General features: G+C 41.3%; 1 protein-coding gene across 6 annotated transcripts in view; it reads left to right on the top strand.

Annotated features, from left to right (window-relative positions):
- The window catches only part of zranb3 (zinc finger, RAN-binding domain containing 3), a 178,628-nt gene extending 160,117 nt beyond the window's left edge, over window positions 1-18,511 (top strand). For 3 of the 6 annotated variants that reach the window (XM_043694038.1, XM_043694036.1, XM_043694037.1), the window contains exons 16-19: window positions 1,842-1,991; window positions 2,912-3,299; window positions 7,051-7,182; window positions 17,995-18,507. In XM_043694038.1, coding sequence (XP_043549973.1) covers window positions 1,842-1,991; window positions 2,912-3,299; window positions 7,051-7,182; window positions 17,995-18,093 — 769 coding nt within the window. In that variant the 3' untranslated portion in view covers window positions 18,094-18,507. Of the gene's footprint in view, window positions 1-1,841; window positions 1,992-2,911; window positions 3,300-7,050; window positions 7,183-17,994 lie in introns of all 6 variants that reach the window. The other 3 variants (XM_043694034.1, XM_043694035.1, XM_043694033.1) reach the window with 3 other exon arrangements.
- The last annotated feature ends 568 nt before the right edge of the window (window positions 18,512-19,079 follow it).

The raw sequence follows: 19,079 nt of genomic DNA on the forward strand, positions 1-19,079 counted from the left end.
CTTGTCAAAGGCAGTATTAAAGTCCATGTAGACAACGTCTGCCACTCTGCCCTCATCAATCTTTTTGATTACATACTCAAAACAACTCAATCAAGTTCATGAGACACAATTTCCCATCAACAAAGCCTCACTGACAATTCCAAATCAGTCCTTGTCTCTCCAAATGCACGTAAATCCTAACTCTTGGAATCCCCTCCAACAACTTACCCATCACTGACATCAGACTCACTGATTAATAGTTCCCAGGCTTCTCCTTAGAGCCTTTTAAAAATAAAGACACACCATTAGCCACCCTCCAGTCCTTCAGCCTCTCAAGTGTGGCTATAGCTGATGCAAATATATCTGCTAGGGGCCACACAGTTTCTTCCCCAACTTTCCACAATGTCCTGGGATACACTTGATCAAGTCCCAGAGATTTATCCACCTTTATCTTTTTTAAGATCTCCAGTACCTCCTCTTCTGTGATGTTGTCTGTTTTCAAGATATCAATACTGATTTCCCTGAGTTGCCTAGCCTCCCTATCTTTCTCCACATTAAAAACTGATGTGAAATATTTATTTTGTATTTCTCCCATCTCTTGTAGTTCCACACATTGATGACCTCATTGATTTAAAGTGGCTCTATTCTCTTCCCAGTTGCTCTTTGCTCTTTTGGATTCTCCTTAATCTAATCTGCCAAGACCATCTCGAACTCCATTTTTTGCCCTCCTGATTTCCCACTTAAGAATGTCCTTACTCCCCTTATACACTGCAAGAGAATAATTTGATCTCAGTTGTTTATACCTAACATACCTCCTTCCTATTTTTGGCCAGAGTCTCAATATTTTTATCCATTGTTCCTGACTCTTACTAGCCTTACCCTTTCCTCTAAGTCAGACATATAAGGTAACGCCTCTGAACTCTTATTATCTCACTTTTGAAAGCCTCCCACTTACCAGCCATTCTTTTACCTGCGAAAGACTATTTGTGTCGTGCCTTCAAAATTTGCCTTAATCCAATTAAGAAATTTAATTTTTATATAAGGCCTATCCTTTTCCATAACTATTTTAAAACTAATAGAATTATGATTATTAGTCCCAAAGAGCTTCCCCAATAACACTCCAATCTGCCTTATTTCTCAAGAGGTCAGGTTTACTCCTTGCCTAGTATGACGTCTTCATCTTGATAAAGAAAACTTTCTTGAACACATTTAACAAGTTCCTCACGTATGGAGTCAGCTATTATGAGGGGGCATAGCTTTAAATTAAGGGGGGTGTAGGTATAGGACAGATGTTAGGGGTAGATTCTTTACTCAGCGTGTCGTGAGTTCATGGAATGCCCTGCCAGTAGCAGTGGTGGACTCTCCCTCATTATGGGCATTTAAGCGGGCATTGGATAGGCATATGGAGGATAGTGGGCTAGTGTAGGTTAGGTGGGCTTGGATCGGCGCAACATCGAGGGCCGAAGGGCCTGTACTGCGCTGTATTCTTCTATGTTCTATGTTAACGTTTCGGATCGAATGACCCTTCCTCAAAACTGATTTCTCTCCACAAATGCTGACAGACCTGCTGAGGTTTTCTAGCAATTTCTATTTTTGATTTACAGCATCCCCATAGTTTTTGGGTTTTTACTCAGGAGATTAAAGCTGTGGTTTTAGTGACAGTCTGGTCATTGGATTATTTTAATATTCCTGAATTCCTATTCTTTTTTTAAAATGAAATTTGAAAACACAGGGTGAAAACTAGAGATTTTAAAAAATATTTGTTTTAGTTTGTTTACCTCAATGTTTCTTTGTCCTTACATTGCAATAATAAAAATGGAATGCCTTACTGAAAATCTGTATGAAATATTTCTTTCATTTAGATTTATAACTAAAGATGATGTAGCTGATGTATCTCTGAATAAGGCACAACGTGAAGGAGGAACTGTGCGAGTAATAGCAAGAGAGTCTGCATTTCATGGCAAAATTAAAATCAAAAATTCCAATCAACCAAGTGAGGAAAATTTGAACAAGTACGTTTCTATGGTTTCATGTTTAGTAGACGATAAAACATCGAGAGATAGAAATGGTGCAATTCTTGGGCAGCATTTCACCACTGAAGAAATAATCAAAAAACTTGCCAGAAAGGCACAGCATTTTAAGAGTAATAATTCCTATAGATATAAGTTGGATCAAGTATAATTGATGTTAAAAAATAAATAAGGTGGCATTTTTACAAAATTTTGCAATTAGTTTTATAGTGTTACTCTCAACATGCATTAAATTGTTGTGTTATATCAAACATTTGTCAACTCAAACATCTGGCTTTTCTTATTTTAAAAATCTGTATTTAGCTTTATCATTGTGTCATTTGAGTAATACTAATTGTTGGAAGTTTATACTTCAAGCTTCATTTACTGTTGCAGGCATTAATTGTACTGTTGAATGATCATCATATGTTTTCCTCTGGTATTTCAACCTGAGCCTTCAACCAGTTTTCTAAAAATGTTCAATTTAAAATATTGTTGCAATCCACCAAATGTAATTAATTTGAGATGTAAATATGATTGAGGTCTTCATACTGTAAGCCTTCAGATATGATCCAATATGCAGTGATTATCAAAATAATCATAGTAAAATCATTTAATTGTACTTAAAATAAATTGCAAGTACATTTTGAAATTTGTAATGCTCACTTTATATGTGGCAATATTAACAACCAAATTTCAATGCAGTAACAACATATTCACAAAGCTATGTTCAGTTCATTCAGCAGGCATGGTTATCTATTTAATAGGTTCAAAACATGGTTTGTCTTAAAATCAAATTTGGGCATAAAAGATTAATACATTTTCGAACAGTCATATTTGCAAAGGGCTACCTCATTTTAAATGCATTTTAGGCTCATACTTATGCACGTATTTTTATCATATTGTATTTGTCTTTCTTTCAGCAACACAAGTGAAAGTGTCAAGAATGAAAGTTGCAACAGGACTCCTCTAGCTAATGCCATTTCTTTGGAAGTTGGCTATGTACAAGCTGTGAATAAAGAAGGAAACCCTCTTTGCCTTGCTTGTCAACAGCCAACAATCCAGGTCAGCAAGAATAATAGTTCTACAGCTTGGGATACACGATATTGCTCCCAAAAATGTCAGGAAGACTTTTTGGTTCGGTCCAATCGATGCTACATGAGATCAAAGGTTTTTGAGGCTGAGCGTGGAATCTGCCAACAGTGTGGCCTCGATGTGCAGCAGTTGTTTCTTCGTGTCCGAGATACACCAAGAACCCATCGGAAAGAGCTACTTGAAAATACATGGTTGTCACAGCTTTCCCTCGATCAGGTAAAAGCAAGAATTAATTTGTTTTACTTCAAGTAAAATTAATTTGCAGTGTTCACTTGCACTGCGTTTTATTGTAAAACAAAATAAATCCATGACTAGATAAAGAAAGAAAATGCTTCTGCATTTGATATCCCTGCTTGTACCACGCAAAGTGCCCCTTCCCATTATTAATGGGAACACATTATTAGTCAGTGTTGCTGCTGCTACTGCCCATCGACCTTGTATGAAACCTAATTGGTGTGGTCTTTGTTCTATCAGACTTTTCAGGAAGTGTTTGGGGTGTCTCTAATTGAGGAGAAAGGTTTTGATCTTCTATTTGGAGTTGAAAATCCCCACTGTGATTGGATCCAGTGTTAAATCAGAAGATTTTCATCTCTCTCTCTCTCTCTCTCTCTCTCTCTCTCTCTCTCTCTCAAGCTTTTACAACAATTGACAGTGGGTACATGGTTGCCATTAGGCTAGCTTGTATTTCCAGATTTTTATTGAATTTAAATCTCACCAGCTGCCATTAGATTAGATTACATTACAGTGTGGAAACAGGCCCTTCGGCCCAACAAGTCCACACCGACCCGCCGAAGCGAAACCCACCCATACCCCTACATTTACCCCTTACCTAACACTACGGGCAATTTAGCATAGCCAATTCACCTGACCCTGCACATCTTTTGGACTGTGGGAGGAAACCGGAGCACCCGGAGGAAACCCACGCAGACACGGGGAGAACGTGCAAACTCCACACAGTCAGTCGCCTGAGGCGGGAATTGAACCCGGGTCCCAGGCGCTGTGAGGCAGCAGTGCTAACCACTGTGCCACCGTGCCGCCATGGTGCAACTTGAATCATTGTCCCCAGAAGAATTAGACTGAAGATCTGAATACTCTCCCAGTACATAATGCCACAATCACCTTTTGAGGAAAGATTGAGGATACTGAGCCTACATTTTCTGGAGTTTGGAAAAGTGAGAAGCAATCTGAGAAATTTAGCTAATTCTTGAAGAGATCAACAAAATAGGTGCCGAAAGGATGGGCTTGATATTCCAAGGATTGGCAGTCAGAGTCAGATTATCACTGTGTTCCTGTTTTTACAAAGACCCCTGATCAATAGAATCTGATAACGGCTCCATTCAAAGTTCACAGCAAGTTTCAAATCCAATAGGACCCTCATAGTGCAGGATGTTAGGGGGATGTCAGACCATGCTAGCTTTCGTGTAGAAGAATTTGTGGTATTCTGTGATTATCTGTCATACAGAAAATTTAAATCACTTTGACAGCTCCTGTGAACGGCTAAGTTTGTAAGGTGTCAGGTTTGAATACTCTGGTTTAGATCAGAGTGGTGCTGGCCCTGACGACAAATTCACCTGGACCTTCTCTGACACCTCTCTCCCCTTACTGGACCCCTCCAACTCCATTAATGACAAACCACGCATCAATGAATTGAATACTACGGTGCCAAGATGCAGGGAAGGATGTCAGATAATTAATGAAATGTTTAGGATAGGTCAGGGTGTATGCGTGCATTGTTCTGTGGGGGTATGCTGTCAAGCCCTGTAGTGGAAGGAGCTGAGATACAAAGGAGTGAGAATGGGGTGGGTCTGAATGGGGAGATGAAATGGTATTACGTCAGCTGGGCAGGGCAGGCTGGGTGTCAGGTTTTTGGAGGGAGAGGGGTTTGGAAGTTCAGGGGTTGAATGATGTTTATTTGGGGATGTGTGTTATATTTGGGGTTGGGGGGGTGCAATTTAGTAGTTACCCAGAAATTAAACAAGGTTTTTAATTGCCAAACTTTATTTTGATAATTATTTACTTAACTGCAGTAGAATCCTCCAAAGTCTCTGATTTTAATTGGTACTTTCAGAGGGCTCCAGGAAGAGGGGAATTGCTTAGCAGAATCTTCAATTTTCCAGGAAATCTCTTGGAGTCCACTATGTTGGCGATTCTGTAGGATACGATGCTCAACTCTCACCTATGCGGCAGAATAGGTTATCTGGCCTTTGTAAAATCTGGGCCAATATATTTCCTTTGGCTTTGGATCTGAAACCAGAGGATACAGCCTCAGAATAAAGGGCAAGTCATTTATGACTGATATGAAAATAAATGTTTTCACTGTCTCTCCGAGAGGATTGTGGAAGCTCAGTCATTATGTAAGCACAAGTCAGAGATTAATAGCTTTCTATTTACTAATGACATCAAGGATTATATGGAAATATGGTGGTTTCTTAGATGATCAGCCATGGTTGAGAATGGCAGAGCACGTTCGAAGAGCTGCACTTATGTTCCATGGACTCTGTTAATCATTTTATTGCTCACTCACTTAACTTGCCTATATCTCTTTGTTAGTCTCTGTGTGCTCTTCACAGCTTGAATTCTCACCTAGCTTTGTATCATTAGCAAACCTGGATACATTACTTGTCACTTTATCTATCATTACTATAGATTGTAATCATCTGAGGCCCACCTAGGTGCTGTCTCTGTGACATATCTGAAAACACTGCATCTATTTTTGCATGTACAGTACACTGATAACACCTAGCTCTACTTCAGCATTGCCTTTCTTGACTCTTTCGCTGTCCCTACGCTAGGCCATTTTTCTAACATCTAATGCAAGGTGAGCAAAAGAATTTCCATTAATTATTAGCAAAAGCAAAATCATCTTTGGTCCTCACAAAAATTCCTTTCCTTAACTGCCACCTCTATCCCTCCCCTGGACTTTATCCTATGCATCCATCACCACTGCACTCTCTCTGACCTGCATTTGTTCTTGGTTAAGCAATGCCTTGACTTTAAAATCCAGCCTTATTTTCAAGGCCCTCCATGATTTTGTTTCTCCACTCCTCAACTCTCCAAGATACATGGGCGGCACAGTGGTTAGCACTGCTGCCTCACAGTGCCAGAGACAGGGTTCAATTCCCGCCTCAGGCGACTGACTATATGGAGTTTGCACATTCTCCCCGTGTCTGCGTGGGTTTCCTCCGGGTGCTCCGGTTTCCTCCCACAGTCCAAAGATGTGCAGGTCAGGTGAATTGGCCATGCTAAATTGTCTGTAGTGTTAGGTAAGGGGTAAATGTAGGGTTATGGGTGGGTTGAGCTTCGGCGGGTCGGTGTGGACTTGTTGGGCCGAAGGGCTTGTTTCCACACTGTAAAGTAATCTAATCTAATCTAATCTGTGCGCCTCTAATTCTGGCCTCCCATTGTAATAGCTCCACATTGGGAGCTATACTTTTAGCTGAGGTTCCTCAGTTCGAGAATTCCCTCTTTAAACTTCTCTGCCAGCCTTTCTTCCTTTAAAGCCCACCTTTGACTAAGCTTTTTAAAATCTGGTCTTATATCTACTGGAGTGGATCAGGGAAAAACCTTTGTTTTCTAACCAAATTTGATTTCCTCTGAAGTGCCATGGGTATTTTAGTACATTAAAAATGTTATATAATTACTAATTATTTCAAACTTGTTTCTTCTAAACACACAAAGCCCCTGTATAGCCCACTCCTGAATCATGACCTGGTTTCCATGGTAACGTTTGTGCAGGAATAATTGAAAATTACTACAATATAATCTCCTCAAAAGAAATGTTATTGAATACTCTTCCTCTCACTCGAAGTAGCTTTATTTACAAATATTTAAATTAATTTCTTCAATAATTTGTTGTGGCATTATGATTCATTTAAAAATCTGTGTTTTTTGCTGAAATAAGATACGTTTGCATAAGTTTTGAATCATGAAATAACTGATTTTTTTTTTAATAATCCATTGGTTTCAGTTGAATGACATTATTTTGAATCCAACTGAGGGACAGTTCTGGCAAGTGGACCATATCAGACCAGTATATGATGGAGGAGGACAATGCTCTCTTGAAAACCTACAGACACTCTGTACTGTCTGTCATAAAGAGGTTCGTAAACTGGTCTTGCTTTAATGTGATTGTTGACAACACATTTCTTTCCCACAATCGAATGTGTAAAATTATCTGCCTGTTTCTCGTGTTTTTCACTCCATCATGATTCATATGAAAAATAAAAAAAATTGTGAGCCAGTCAAAGGGAAAAATGCTGTATTCTTGTTACCTGACATGTAAATATTGTGCCTTATTAACTTGGGCTGATTTTGTCTTGCACTTAAGAGGGTACTATGTAATATAAGCCATAGCTTTCCTACCAGGCGCACTTAAGGCTTCATATTTGCACTTCATCCATCTACCAGATACTGTAGGAAATATAATAAGAACAATAAATATTAGTTGTCATCAATGATCCTGCAGCAGACCGTACAATTAGATTTGTTTTTTCCTTAGACTAGAAAGCAGTTACTTTGCTAATGCCATGAAATTTAAATAACAGTGTAATATTTTCCCCACGCGACATTTAAAAAGCTGTTCATGCTAATTTTTAGTGACAACAGTGGTTTCTAATGTGTAAAATTAAGATCAAGGCATTAGGTGGGGCAAAGTAATTTTTCTGGGAATTATTTGGGAATACTGAACTTTTTATCCTAACGGAGATTTCAAAGTTCTATTCCATTGCATGCATTTTTGTGGGATTCATTATAAATCACATTAAACATTGAAAATCATTCACAATCACATTCTTCAAGATGGGATAAGCTTCCAAAACCAAAACCAAAAATCCTGGAAACAGAGTAAGTCATGCAGCATCCGCAATATTCTGCTTTTCGGTGTGTTAAATTTCTACTTTGCGTGTAATAGAAAAGTGGAAAATTGGGCACGAATTACATTGGTTCCATTATAGTTTAAGATTTCCATCCTTGTAACTAGTATTTAAAATTCTGCTATCTCTGTGATGGTTTCACTCAGATGTTGCTGATAAAACAAAAAAAGAATTGGTGGAAGCTGCTGCTATGCTAATGTGCATGAATAATATATAGGTTACCACTCAAATTATCATATTTTCTGCTGAGTGTTCATAATTTTTCTTGGACCCTGACTGTTTAAGCTGATTTTCGATTGTTACTGTCCATTTTTGATGTTGTGAATAAACTAATGAAATTGATAGGAAATTTCAGCAAAAATACAGCTGAATGTGAAACTGTGAAATTTCAGTTGCAACTTGCCAGTTCACAGGAAATCTCAATCATAAATTGGTATTGCTGGCTGGGTCAGTATTTCCTTCCATCCCTAACTGCCCTGAGAAGACGGTAGTGAGCTGCCTTGTTGATTGACTGGAGTAATTGGCATTGTGGGTACTTAGTATTGCTAGGAAGGATGCTGTAGAATTTTGACCCAGCAACATAGAAAAGATGATATAGTTCCAAAACAGAACGGTGTGTGGTTTGCAAGGTGACTTGGAGCTAGTATTGCCATGCATCTCGAACGTATAACAATAAAGGTCCTTCAACCCTCGATGTTGTGCCAACGTTTTATCCTTCTCTAGGATCAAACTAACCTAGACATCCTTCATTTTACTATCATCTATGTGCTTATCCAAGACTTGCTTAAATGTCCCTAATGTATCTGACTCTATTACCACTGCTGGCAGTGCATTCCACGCACCCACCACTCTGTGTCAAGAACCTACCTCTGACATCTCCCCTAAACTTCCTCCAAACACCTTAAAATTATGCCCCCTTGTGATAGCCATTTCCACCCTGGGAAAAATTCTCTGGCTATCTACTCTATGCCTCTCATCATCTTGTCCACCTCTATCAAGTCACCTCTCATTCTTCTTCGCTCCAATGAGAAAAGTCCTAACTCCCTCAACTTTTCTTCATAAGAAGTGCCCTCCAGTCCAGGCAGCATCCTGATAAATCTCCTCTGCACCCTCTCAAAAGCTTACACATCCTTCCTATAATGAGGCAACTAGAACTGAAAAAAATATTTTGTGTGGTCTAACAAGGACTTTATAGAGCTGCAGCATAACCTCGCAGCTCTTAAACTCAATCGCACTGCTAATGAAAGCCAACACACCATACACCTTCTTAACAACCCTAGGAGAAAGTGAGGACTGCAGATGCTGGAGATCAGAGTCAAAAACTGTGGAAAAGCACAGCCGGTCAGGCAGCATCCGAAGAGCAGGAGAGTTGACATTTCGAGCATAAGCTCTTCATCAGGAATGTGGAGGGGCTGCTGGGGGGGAGTGGGGGGGGAACGCAATAGGTAGATGAAGGTCAGAGAACCCACAATCCTGTCAGTCACCTTCAAGGTCATCACCCCATAATACATCACTCCCTTCAGACATCAGCAATTTAAACTGACTCCTCTGCATACATGGAGAAACTGAGGACTGCAGATGCTGGAGATTAGAGTTGAGAGTGGGGTGCTGGAAAAGCACAGCAGATCAGGCAGCATCCAAGGAGCAGGAGAATCGACATTTCAGGCATAAGCCCTTCATCAGGAATGAGGCTTGTGAGCCAAGTGGGTAGAGAGATAAATGGGAGGGGAGTGGGGCTAGGAGGAAAGTAGCTGAGTGTGTGATAGGTAGACAAAGGTGGGGATAATGGTGATAAGTCAGGGGGGAGGGTGGACTGGATAGGTGGAAAGGAAGGTGGACAGATGGGACAGGTCATGAGGACGGTGCTGAGCTGGAAGGTGAACTGGGATAAGGTGGGGGGAGGGAAAATGGGGAAACTGGTGTGAAATCCACATTGATGCCATGGGCTTGGAGGGTCCCAAGGTGGAAAATGAGGCATTCTTCCTCCAGGCGTCAGGTGGTAAGGGAGTGGCAGTGGAGGAGGCCCAGGATATGCATGTCTTCGGCAGAGTGGGAGGGAGAGTTGAAGTGTGCGGCCATGGGGCGGTGGGGTTGACTGATGCGGGTGTCCTGAAAATGTTCTCTGAAGTGAACTGCGTGTAGGCATCCTACCTCCCCAATGTAAAGGAGACTGCATTGAGTGCAATGGATACAGCAAATGACATGTGGAAGTGTAGGTGAAGCTTTGATAGATGTGGAAGGCTCCTTTGGGGCCTTGGATGAAGGTGAGAGGGCAGGTGTGGGTGTAGCTTTTGCAATTCCAGCGGCAGCAGGGGAAGGTGCCAGGAGGGGACGATGGATTGTTAGGGGGCGTGGACTGACGAGGTAGTCGCGAAGGGAATGGTCTTTACAGAAAGCAGATAGGGGTGGGAAAAGGAATATATCTCTGGTGGCGGGGTCCATTTGTAGGTGGCGGAAATGGCAGAGGATGATGCACTGTATCCGGAGGTTGGTGGGGTGGAAGGTGAGGACTGGGGGGTTGCGTCCTTGTTGCGGTTGGAGGGGTGCGGTGTTTGGGTGTGTAGGAAAATCTCTGCTGCATGTCAAAGAATCCTTTGGGGCCTTGGATGGAGGTGAGGGGGAAGGTATGGGTGCAGGTTTTACACCTCTTGCAAGGGAAGGTGCTGGGAGTGGAGAGTGGGTTGGTAGGTGGGGCATGGACCTAACAAGGGAGTCTCGGAGGGAATGGTCTCTGCGGAATGCTGAAAGGGTTGGGGAGGGAAATGTATCCCTGGTGGTTGGGTCTGACTGTAGGTGGCAGAAATGGCGGAGGATGATGCATTGTAGCTGAAGGTTAAAGGGGTGGATGGTGAGGAACGGGAAGATTCTATCCTTACTGCGGTTGGGGAGTGGGTTCAAGGACTGCCTGGACTGCACCTCCTCCCAACCCCCTTTCCTGTAATAATGCTATCCCTTACTCCTAATTCCAACTCCTTCACCACACCTGCTCCCAGGAGGATCAGTTCCAATCCAGAACATCCCTGGTGGCCTCCTACTTCAAGGACCGCAATTTCCCTTCCATATGGTCAACAATTCCCTTCAGCGCATCTCCTCCACTTAGAGTCATAGAGATATACAGTACAGAAACAGACCCTTCGGTCCAACTCGTCCATCCGACCAGATATCTCAACCTAATCTATTCCCACTTGCCAGCACCCAGCCCATATCCCTCCAAACCCTACCTGTGCATATATCCATCCAGATGCCTTTTAAATGATGCAATTGCACCAGCCTCCATCACTTCCTCTGGCAGCTCATTCCATACATGCACCATCCTCTGTGTGAAAAAGTTGCCCCTTAGGTCTCTTTTATATCTTTCCCCTCTCACCGTAAACCTACATCCTCTAGTTCTGGACGTCCCCTCCGCAGGGAAAAGACCTTATCTATTTACCCTATCAATGCTCCTCATGATTTTATAAACCTATATAATGTCACCCGTCAGCCTCCGATACTCCAGGGAAAACAGCCCCAGCTTATTCAACCTCTTCCTAAAGCTCAAATCCTCCAACCCTGGCAACAACCTTGTAAATCTTTTCAAGTTTCACAATATCCTTCCTATAGGAAGGAGACCAGATTTGCAAGCAATATTACAAAAGTGGCCTAACCAATGTCCTGTAACTTCCTGCACCTCCGCCCTTGAACCCTACCCCTCCAACGGCTACAAGGATAGAACCACCCGGTCCTCAAATTCCACCCCACCTATCTCTGGATACAAAGCATCATCCTTTGCCATTTCCGCTACCAACAGTCAGACCCAACCACCAGAGATATAGTTCCCTCCCCATCCCTTTCAGCATTCCACATTCTCTCCACGACTCCCTCGTTAGGTCCACATTCCCCACAAACACCCTCCATCTCCCCCCCCCCCCCCCCCCCCAGATTTTCCCTATCTGGATAAAGTTTACCATTACCGACAGAGTCCCAAAGGATCCTTCCACATGCAGCAGAGATTTTCCTATACATACAATCACTTTGTCTCGTGTGTCCGTTGCTCTTGGTGTGGTCTCCTGTATGTTGGGGAGAGAGGACGCCAACTCGCGGAACGTTTCAGGAAACATCTCTGGAACACGCACTAAACAACCCCTGTGGCTGACCACTTCAACTCCCCTTCCTAATCTACGAAAGACATGCAAGTCCTTGGCCTCCTCCACTGCCAAATCCTAGCCACCCAACAACTGGAGGAAGAATGCCTCATCTTCCACCTTGGGACCGTCCAACCACATGGAATCAATGTCGATTTCACCAGTTTCCTCATCTCCCCTACTCCACCTCACCCCAGTCCAACCCTTCAACTCAGCACTGCCCTCTTGATCTTCTGCCCCACCTATCCACTCCACCCTCTGCTCTGACCTATCACCATCATCCCTCACCTTGTTGCGTTCCTAACTACTTTCCCACCCTCCCCTCCCATTTATCTCTCAGCCCCACCCCCGTGTTCCTGATGAACAGCTTATGCTGGAAACGTCGTCTCTCCTGCTCCTTGGATACTGCCTGACCTGCTGTGCTTTTCCAGCACCACACTTTTGACTGATCTCCAGCATCTGCGGTCCTCACTTTCTCCTAACATGGTCACCAGCTTGTTTTTGCAAACAAATCGAAGGCTAAAACTACTGATGAGAACCGTGCTTCTGTACAAGATATTTGGCTGAAATTGTGAATTTGCAATTTAAGAATTCCTGTGACAAATTAGAATCTCTACAGTTCCTGTTTAGTTAAGAATATCCCACATAAACAAGAGCACTAAGGGGTGGGAAGTATCTCACCCCACCCCAAAAGAACACAAGTCATAAAATTAGCTTTGAGTAACAACATAGCAACTTTCTTCATCATTTTGTCTGGTTCCCAGTCCACAAACTGCCAGATTTACATCCTAACCTTCAGTATACTTTGAGCTCTCATCTGTTACTATTGTGAGTTTGGTTTGCTATTTGGATAAGCCTTTCCTGACATCCTCCAAATCCCCCTTAAGATCATAATGAAAAGATGACTTTTTTTTGTTCTATTCCTTGACCACATTACCATGACAGACATATGACTTTAATCTAAGTTCATACTAACCTCTTCTCACCTATATATAACATTGAATAGATACCAATCTCATCTATGTTTTATGAGTTCAATCTGTGATAATGCATCTGTGGTTACATTCTTACAACATGCAACATGTATGATATGTAAATTTAAAATCTATAGCATAAGATTCTAACAAAATAGTCTCATATTCTTGTCTTTAAAGCATTCTAAGAATGTAAGAGGATTGTGATCTGTGTATACAACCGTCTCTGACACATTGTTCATGACATCCACATTAAAATGTTGTAAGGCCAGTACCAAACTCAATAGTTCTTTTTCAATCATGGAGTATTTCCTCTGGTGGATGTTGAGTTTCTTTGAAAAGTAACCAACTGGCAGTTCAATCCCATCTTCATCATCCTGTTGCAGTACAGCTCCAACTCCCATGTCACTAGCATCGATGGCAACTTTGAAGGGTTTTGAAAGTTTGGTAGCTAAAACTGTGGTGGTTAATATGGTTTTCAAATGATCAATTGCCTTCTGGAATTGTTCTGTCCATCGAAACTGTGTTTCTCTTCAGCAAATCGGTTATTGGTGCCACTACACTGCTGAAGTTTAGAACAAACTTCCAATAGAATCCGCTGAGAATCGAAGCACCTCTTTCTTCGAGGTTGGTCGAAGAAATTCCTCGACGGCCTTCGTCTTTGCGTTCCGTGGGTCAACCTTCCATGACCGATGTTATGTCCCAAGAACATCACCTCTGCTTTGCAAATTCAGTTTTGTTTAAGTTTATTACCACTTTTGCTTCTTGTAGTCATTCAAAGAGCTCTGCCATCTGTACCATATGATCATTCCAGGACTCACTAAAGATCACTACATCATCCAAATAGACTGCACAGTTTGTAAACCCAGCCACAACTCTGTTCCTGAGTCTTCGGAATGTGATGGGTGTGTTCTTCATTCCAAAAGGCATCACTTTGAATTGATCTAAACCCATTTGGGGTTACAAATGCAGACATTTCTTTCACTGTCTCTGATAAAAGTACCTGCCAGTAACCACACAGTAAGTTCAACTTGGTGATGTAACTGGCTTGTCCAGCTTTCTCGATACAGTCCTCCAATCTCGATATTAGATATGAGTCCGACTTATAACAGCGTTGACCTTCCAATAATCCATGCAACAATGTTTTGTCCCATCCAGTTTGGGAACTAAGATGATCAGCGAACTCTACTCGCTCTGGCTTGGTTCAATGGTAGCCTCATCGAGCATGGCCTCCGCCTCCTTCTGGACCTGTCTGACTTTGAAAGGATTAAGCAAATAGGTGTATTGTTTTATCACAGCAGTATTCCCTATGTCTGCTTCATGTACAATAACATTAGTCTCTTCTGTTTGATTCCTACATGTGTTCTCATACTGAAGTAACAAATCTTTCAACTGTGTTCTATGCTCCTGAGACAGATTGCTTATTAACTTATCCCACTCCTCAAGGATGACTTCATTTTTTTAACATCTCTTGTGGCACCTCAAAATCCACATCATCAGGATTTGAATCCTCACTCTGCGGGGCAGTAACTAACACCTGTTTCGCTGTTTTTTTCTCTCTAGCATAATACGGTCTCATACAGTTTTTATTCTATGTTGCTTCTTTACAAGATAGTTCACCTGGCTCAACTTTTTCTCAAATTGATAGGGACCACTAAACCTGGCTTTGAAGGGACCTCCAATCACTGGTAACAATACTAACACGTTATCCCCACGGGAAAACGTCAGTCTCAGACTTTTATCTGCCACCTGCTTCAATCTATGCTGTTCCCTCATTAGATACTGTTTAGCTAACTCACCTATTCAATTTAATCTCTCCCTCACCTCCAATACATAATCAAATGTGAGATCTCCGATTTTGGTCCTGTCAATTTCTCTTTGATTAATTTCAAAGGCCTCTCACTTCACGTCCAAATATTAACTTGAAGGGAGTAAACTGAGGAGATTCATTGGGGGCATCTCTCCTGGCACTTAGTACAAATGGGATATCTTAATCCCAATCCTGATAGTATACTGTCAACATGGTCTACAAGGTCTGATGCAACCTTTCTAAAGCTCCCTGGGATTCAGGATGATACACACTGGATTTAAAGTGCTGTATACCTAAGCTATCCATGACTTCTTTAAACAGACTAACAGTAAAATTAGACCCTTGGTCCGAATGAATCTCTCTGGATAGCCCATACCACATGAAGAAAGTTACTAACTCCTCTACGACCCTTTTTGCCTTAATACTCCATAATAGAATTGCCTTCAGAAATCTGGTTGACACATCCATTATGGTTAACAAGTACTGGCTCCCACTTTTAGTTCTCAGGAGGGGACCTACACAATCAACTATAACCCGCTTGAAAGGTTCTTCGAATACAGGAATTGGCAACAAATGTGCTAGTTTTATTACTGCTTGTGTCTTACTTACCATGTGGCATGTATGACATGTACAGCAAAAGTTAACAACATCCTTGTGCAGTTCAGGCCAATAGAAATGTTTTTGTACTTTTAAGCCTGAGTCTTTACGGGTAGTTTGTGTGCTACCCGTAACACCACCTATATCTGTATGCTATTGGCAACACAATCTGGTGCACTTTGGCCCATTTCTCCTCTGCACCAACCTGCCATGGTTTTCATTTTCGTCTTAGGATTGTATCTTTCGGATAACAATCCTCAGGAGTATTCTCTGCCTCCTTTTCGGAGTACACATCCACATATATATCTTCTATCATCTTGTCTTGCTGTTGCAATTCCATTAACCTTTCAGGACTAAACACTTCTGTCTGACCTTCCGCCTGTTTAGGTTTTTCCTGCACCATTACAGCCAACAGGGTGTCCACTAACTAAACCTAAACTCCTTCATCTTTCTATTTAGTTTTTGCTTCGTGCTGTGACTTATGAGAGTGGGATCTTTCTACTACACAGACTGGGAAAATACCAGGATATTTTTCTTTTAACTCCTCAGTTTCTTGATCTTCCTTGGGCTTCACCACAAGGGGTGTCATTCCCATCTTTGATTCTGCTAAATCATTCCCAAGAACAAACTGGATTCCTGGAACTGACAGTCTGTCAACCACTTCCACTGTTACTTCCCCAGTCTTGAGTTGGCTGTTCCACCTGATCTTACATAGGGCAACACTAAATTTCTGTCCATCTATCCCAAAAATTGCCACTCTCTCTGGTAACAGGGCAGAAAGCAAATTCACTCATCTCTTACTATTAGATGTTAGTTTGATCCTGTGTCGCTCAAAATTATAACTTCTTTCCCTTCTTCCTCTGTTCTTTGAGTAAATTTTACCCACAGAGGCAAATTCTTTGTCGAGATCAGGCATTAGCTCCATGCCAGCCCATGCCTGGCTGTGCACTCTGCTGCAGCTCCTCAGTTCTTCTTGGGGTTTCCTTTACTACCTTCACTAATGCCACTGGCTTAGCTTCTTTTACCACATCTTTTCCCACAGTGACATGTTTTAATGACCAGCACTGAGTTTATGTGTCGCACTTTACCACAGTGGAAACACCTGAGGCCTTTCACCTCCTTTCCACCCTCTTGGGCTTCTTTTTAAATCAGTGCTCTCTACTCTTAGTTTCATAGTGTAGGATCTCCCCTTCTCCCAACTTCTGTCCCTCCCCTTCTCCCAACTTATGGCTAGAAGAGCTCATCTTATGCACCAACATGTATTCATCTGCTAATTCTGCTGCCCTTCTCACTTCCTAAACTTTCTGATCCTCCACGTGAATTCTTATCAACTCTGGAAGCGAGCTTTTAAATTCCTCCAGCAGAATAATCTCTCTTAGAGCCTCATAGGTCTTATCTATTTTTAACGCTAGCACCCTGATAAATGACCATTTGTTTAATTTTTCGAATTCAACCATAAGTCTGACCTTGTTCCTTCTTTACATTTCTGAACCGCTGTATATATGTTTTTGGTACCAATTCATAAGCACTTAAAATAGCCTGTTTGATATCTTCATAATCTCTTACCCCTCATCTGACAATGTGGCAAATACCTCAGTAGCTCTGCCTACCAGTTTAGTCTGAACTAGCATTACCTATAAATCCTTGGATTACCCCATCTGCGAAGCCAATTTTTCAAATTAAATAAAGAAGGCTTTGACTTCTTTAATGTGGCAGAGTTTTGACATTTTTTTATATATTACTACCTTCTCTTTTAATCTCCATCCTGTTAACTCAAGTTCAAATTCTTTCTCTTCTTCTTTCTCCCTTTCTTTTCTTTCTCTCTCTTCTCTCTCTCTTTGCTCAGCTAAGAACCTTTACTTTTTCTTCTCTCTCTTTTCTCTTTCTCTCTGTTTATCTTCTAACTCCATTTTCCTCAATTGTAATTTAAGATTTCCTAACTCTCGTGCACTTGTCTGTTCCATTGACACACCCAGGTGTTTGAGTAATTCCCTTGCAATTTCAGCTTTACTTTTGTCCAGAACAGAAGTCTGTAAAATCCAATACACTGATAGGGAATGGCCCAAGAAAAAATGATTGATTTCTGGTTAAAAAAAAATCCTAACCATGGATTTTTGGATGTGGATTGGCTGGGATGCTTCCTCAGAAGGATGGAAGCTTTTTAGTTGCAGAGTATCAACCATGCAGGGTAAAACCTCAGGAAAGAGCTGTATAACTGAAATTGTGTTCAGTTAATACATTATGGCACTCTACTGAGTTCCCTCTTCACTGCTTTTAATCAGAGAATTCACTTATGAAACTGCCAAAATGCAACATAGAGAGGTTGGACACCTTCCATGCTTTTATTCAGAGACTGCTTCCTTAATGTTCCAATATTGAAATGCATTTAATATTATTTTACAAAGCTAGTTTAGGAAACCAAATCATTGATTCACTGTAAGTATCGCTACTTCCTTTTGAAATGTCTCTACAGATGTAATTATAAATGTATCTAATTCTCTCAAGGTAACAGTGAACTGTAACTTTGTCCTTCTGTAGAGAACAGCAAAACAAGCCAAAGAAAGAAGTCAAGCTAGAAGACTTTCAGATACTTCCAAATATGCATCAGACATCCGAAGGTTTTTTACAAAGAAATGAAAAATGTGCAGAAACCATGATGTATTTGTAAATATAACTAGGAACCGGTTAACTGCTAGTTAATTAATGTACGTATTGACTTACTGTTCACATAATAACCATAATGTCATCAAGCCCTTTTAACGTTGTGTATTTATTTTTCACGCTTTAATGCATAATTCCTATGTCACTTGGCTTCCGGGTTTCAGACAAGACAATACATAATTACCCAAGAACTATGGAGTAAACCGAGCTAAGATTGCCATTAAAATGGAATGTTTTCAACCAGAACTCAGCCATTCATTAGAAAATTATTAATTAGTAAAAGGTCTATGGAAACTTTAGTTACTATTTGTTCCAGCATATTAGAATTTCTACATATCTCATTGCTTAATACCATTTCTTTTGTTGCTTAATGCCTCCTAATGACTTATATTTCTTGTTAAATGTTAAAAATTCCAGTTGTGTTTCTGGGCAGCACGGTGGCACAGTGGTTAGCACTGCTGCCTCACAGCGCCAGAGACCCGGGTTCAATTCCTGCCTCAGGCGATTGTCTGTGTGGAGTTTGCACATTTTCCCCGTGTCTGCGTGGGTTTCCTCCGGATGCTCCGGTTTCCTCCCACAGTCCAAACAGGTGAATTGGCCATGGTAAATTGCCCGTAGTTTTAAGTGTAGGGGAATGTGTCTGGGTGGGTTGCGCTTCGGAGGGTCGGTATGGACTTGTTAGGCCGAAGGGTCTGTTTCCACACTGTAAGTAATCTAATATATGCTGAACAAGCATGAAAACAACTGAGCTGGATTCTACCTTAGACCATGATATTTTTTAAATAGGTAAACCACATTATCTCAATTTAGTTTTGCACCTTCATGTTTTATGACCCCTACGTTCGACCTACTGATTATTTAACTTCTCTATTTTCACACACAACCCTCTATAGTGTGATGACTATGGGTCATAATCCTAATGGGCATATTAAGCTTTTAATTGCAACATGACTTTTTTTTCA

Source organism: Chiloscyllium plagiosum, chromosome 7 (assembly GCF_004010195.1).
Source record: "Chiloscyllium plagiosum isolate BGI_BamShark_2017 chromosome 7, ASM401019v2, whole genome shotgun sequence".
Taxonomy (NCBI): Eukaryota; Metazoa; Chordata; class Chondrichthyes; order Orectolobiformes; family Hemiscylliidae; genus Chiloscyllium; species Chiloscyllium plagiosum.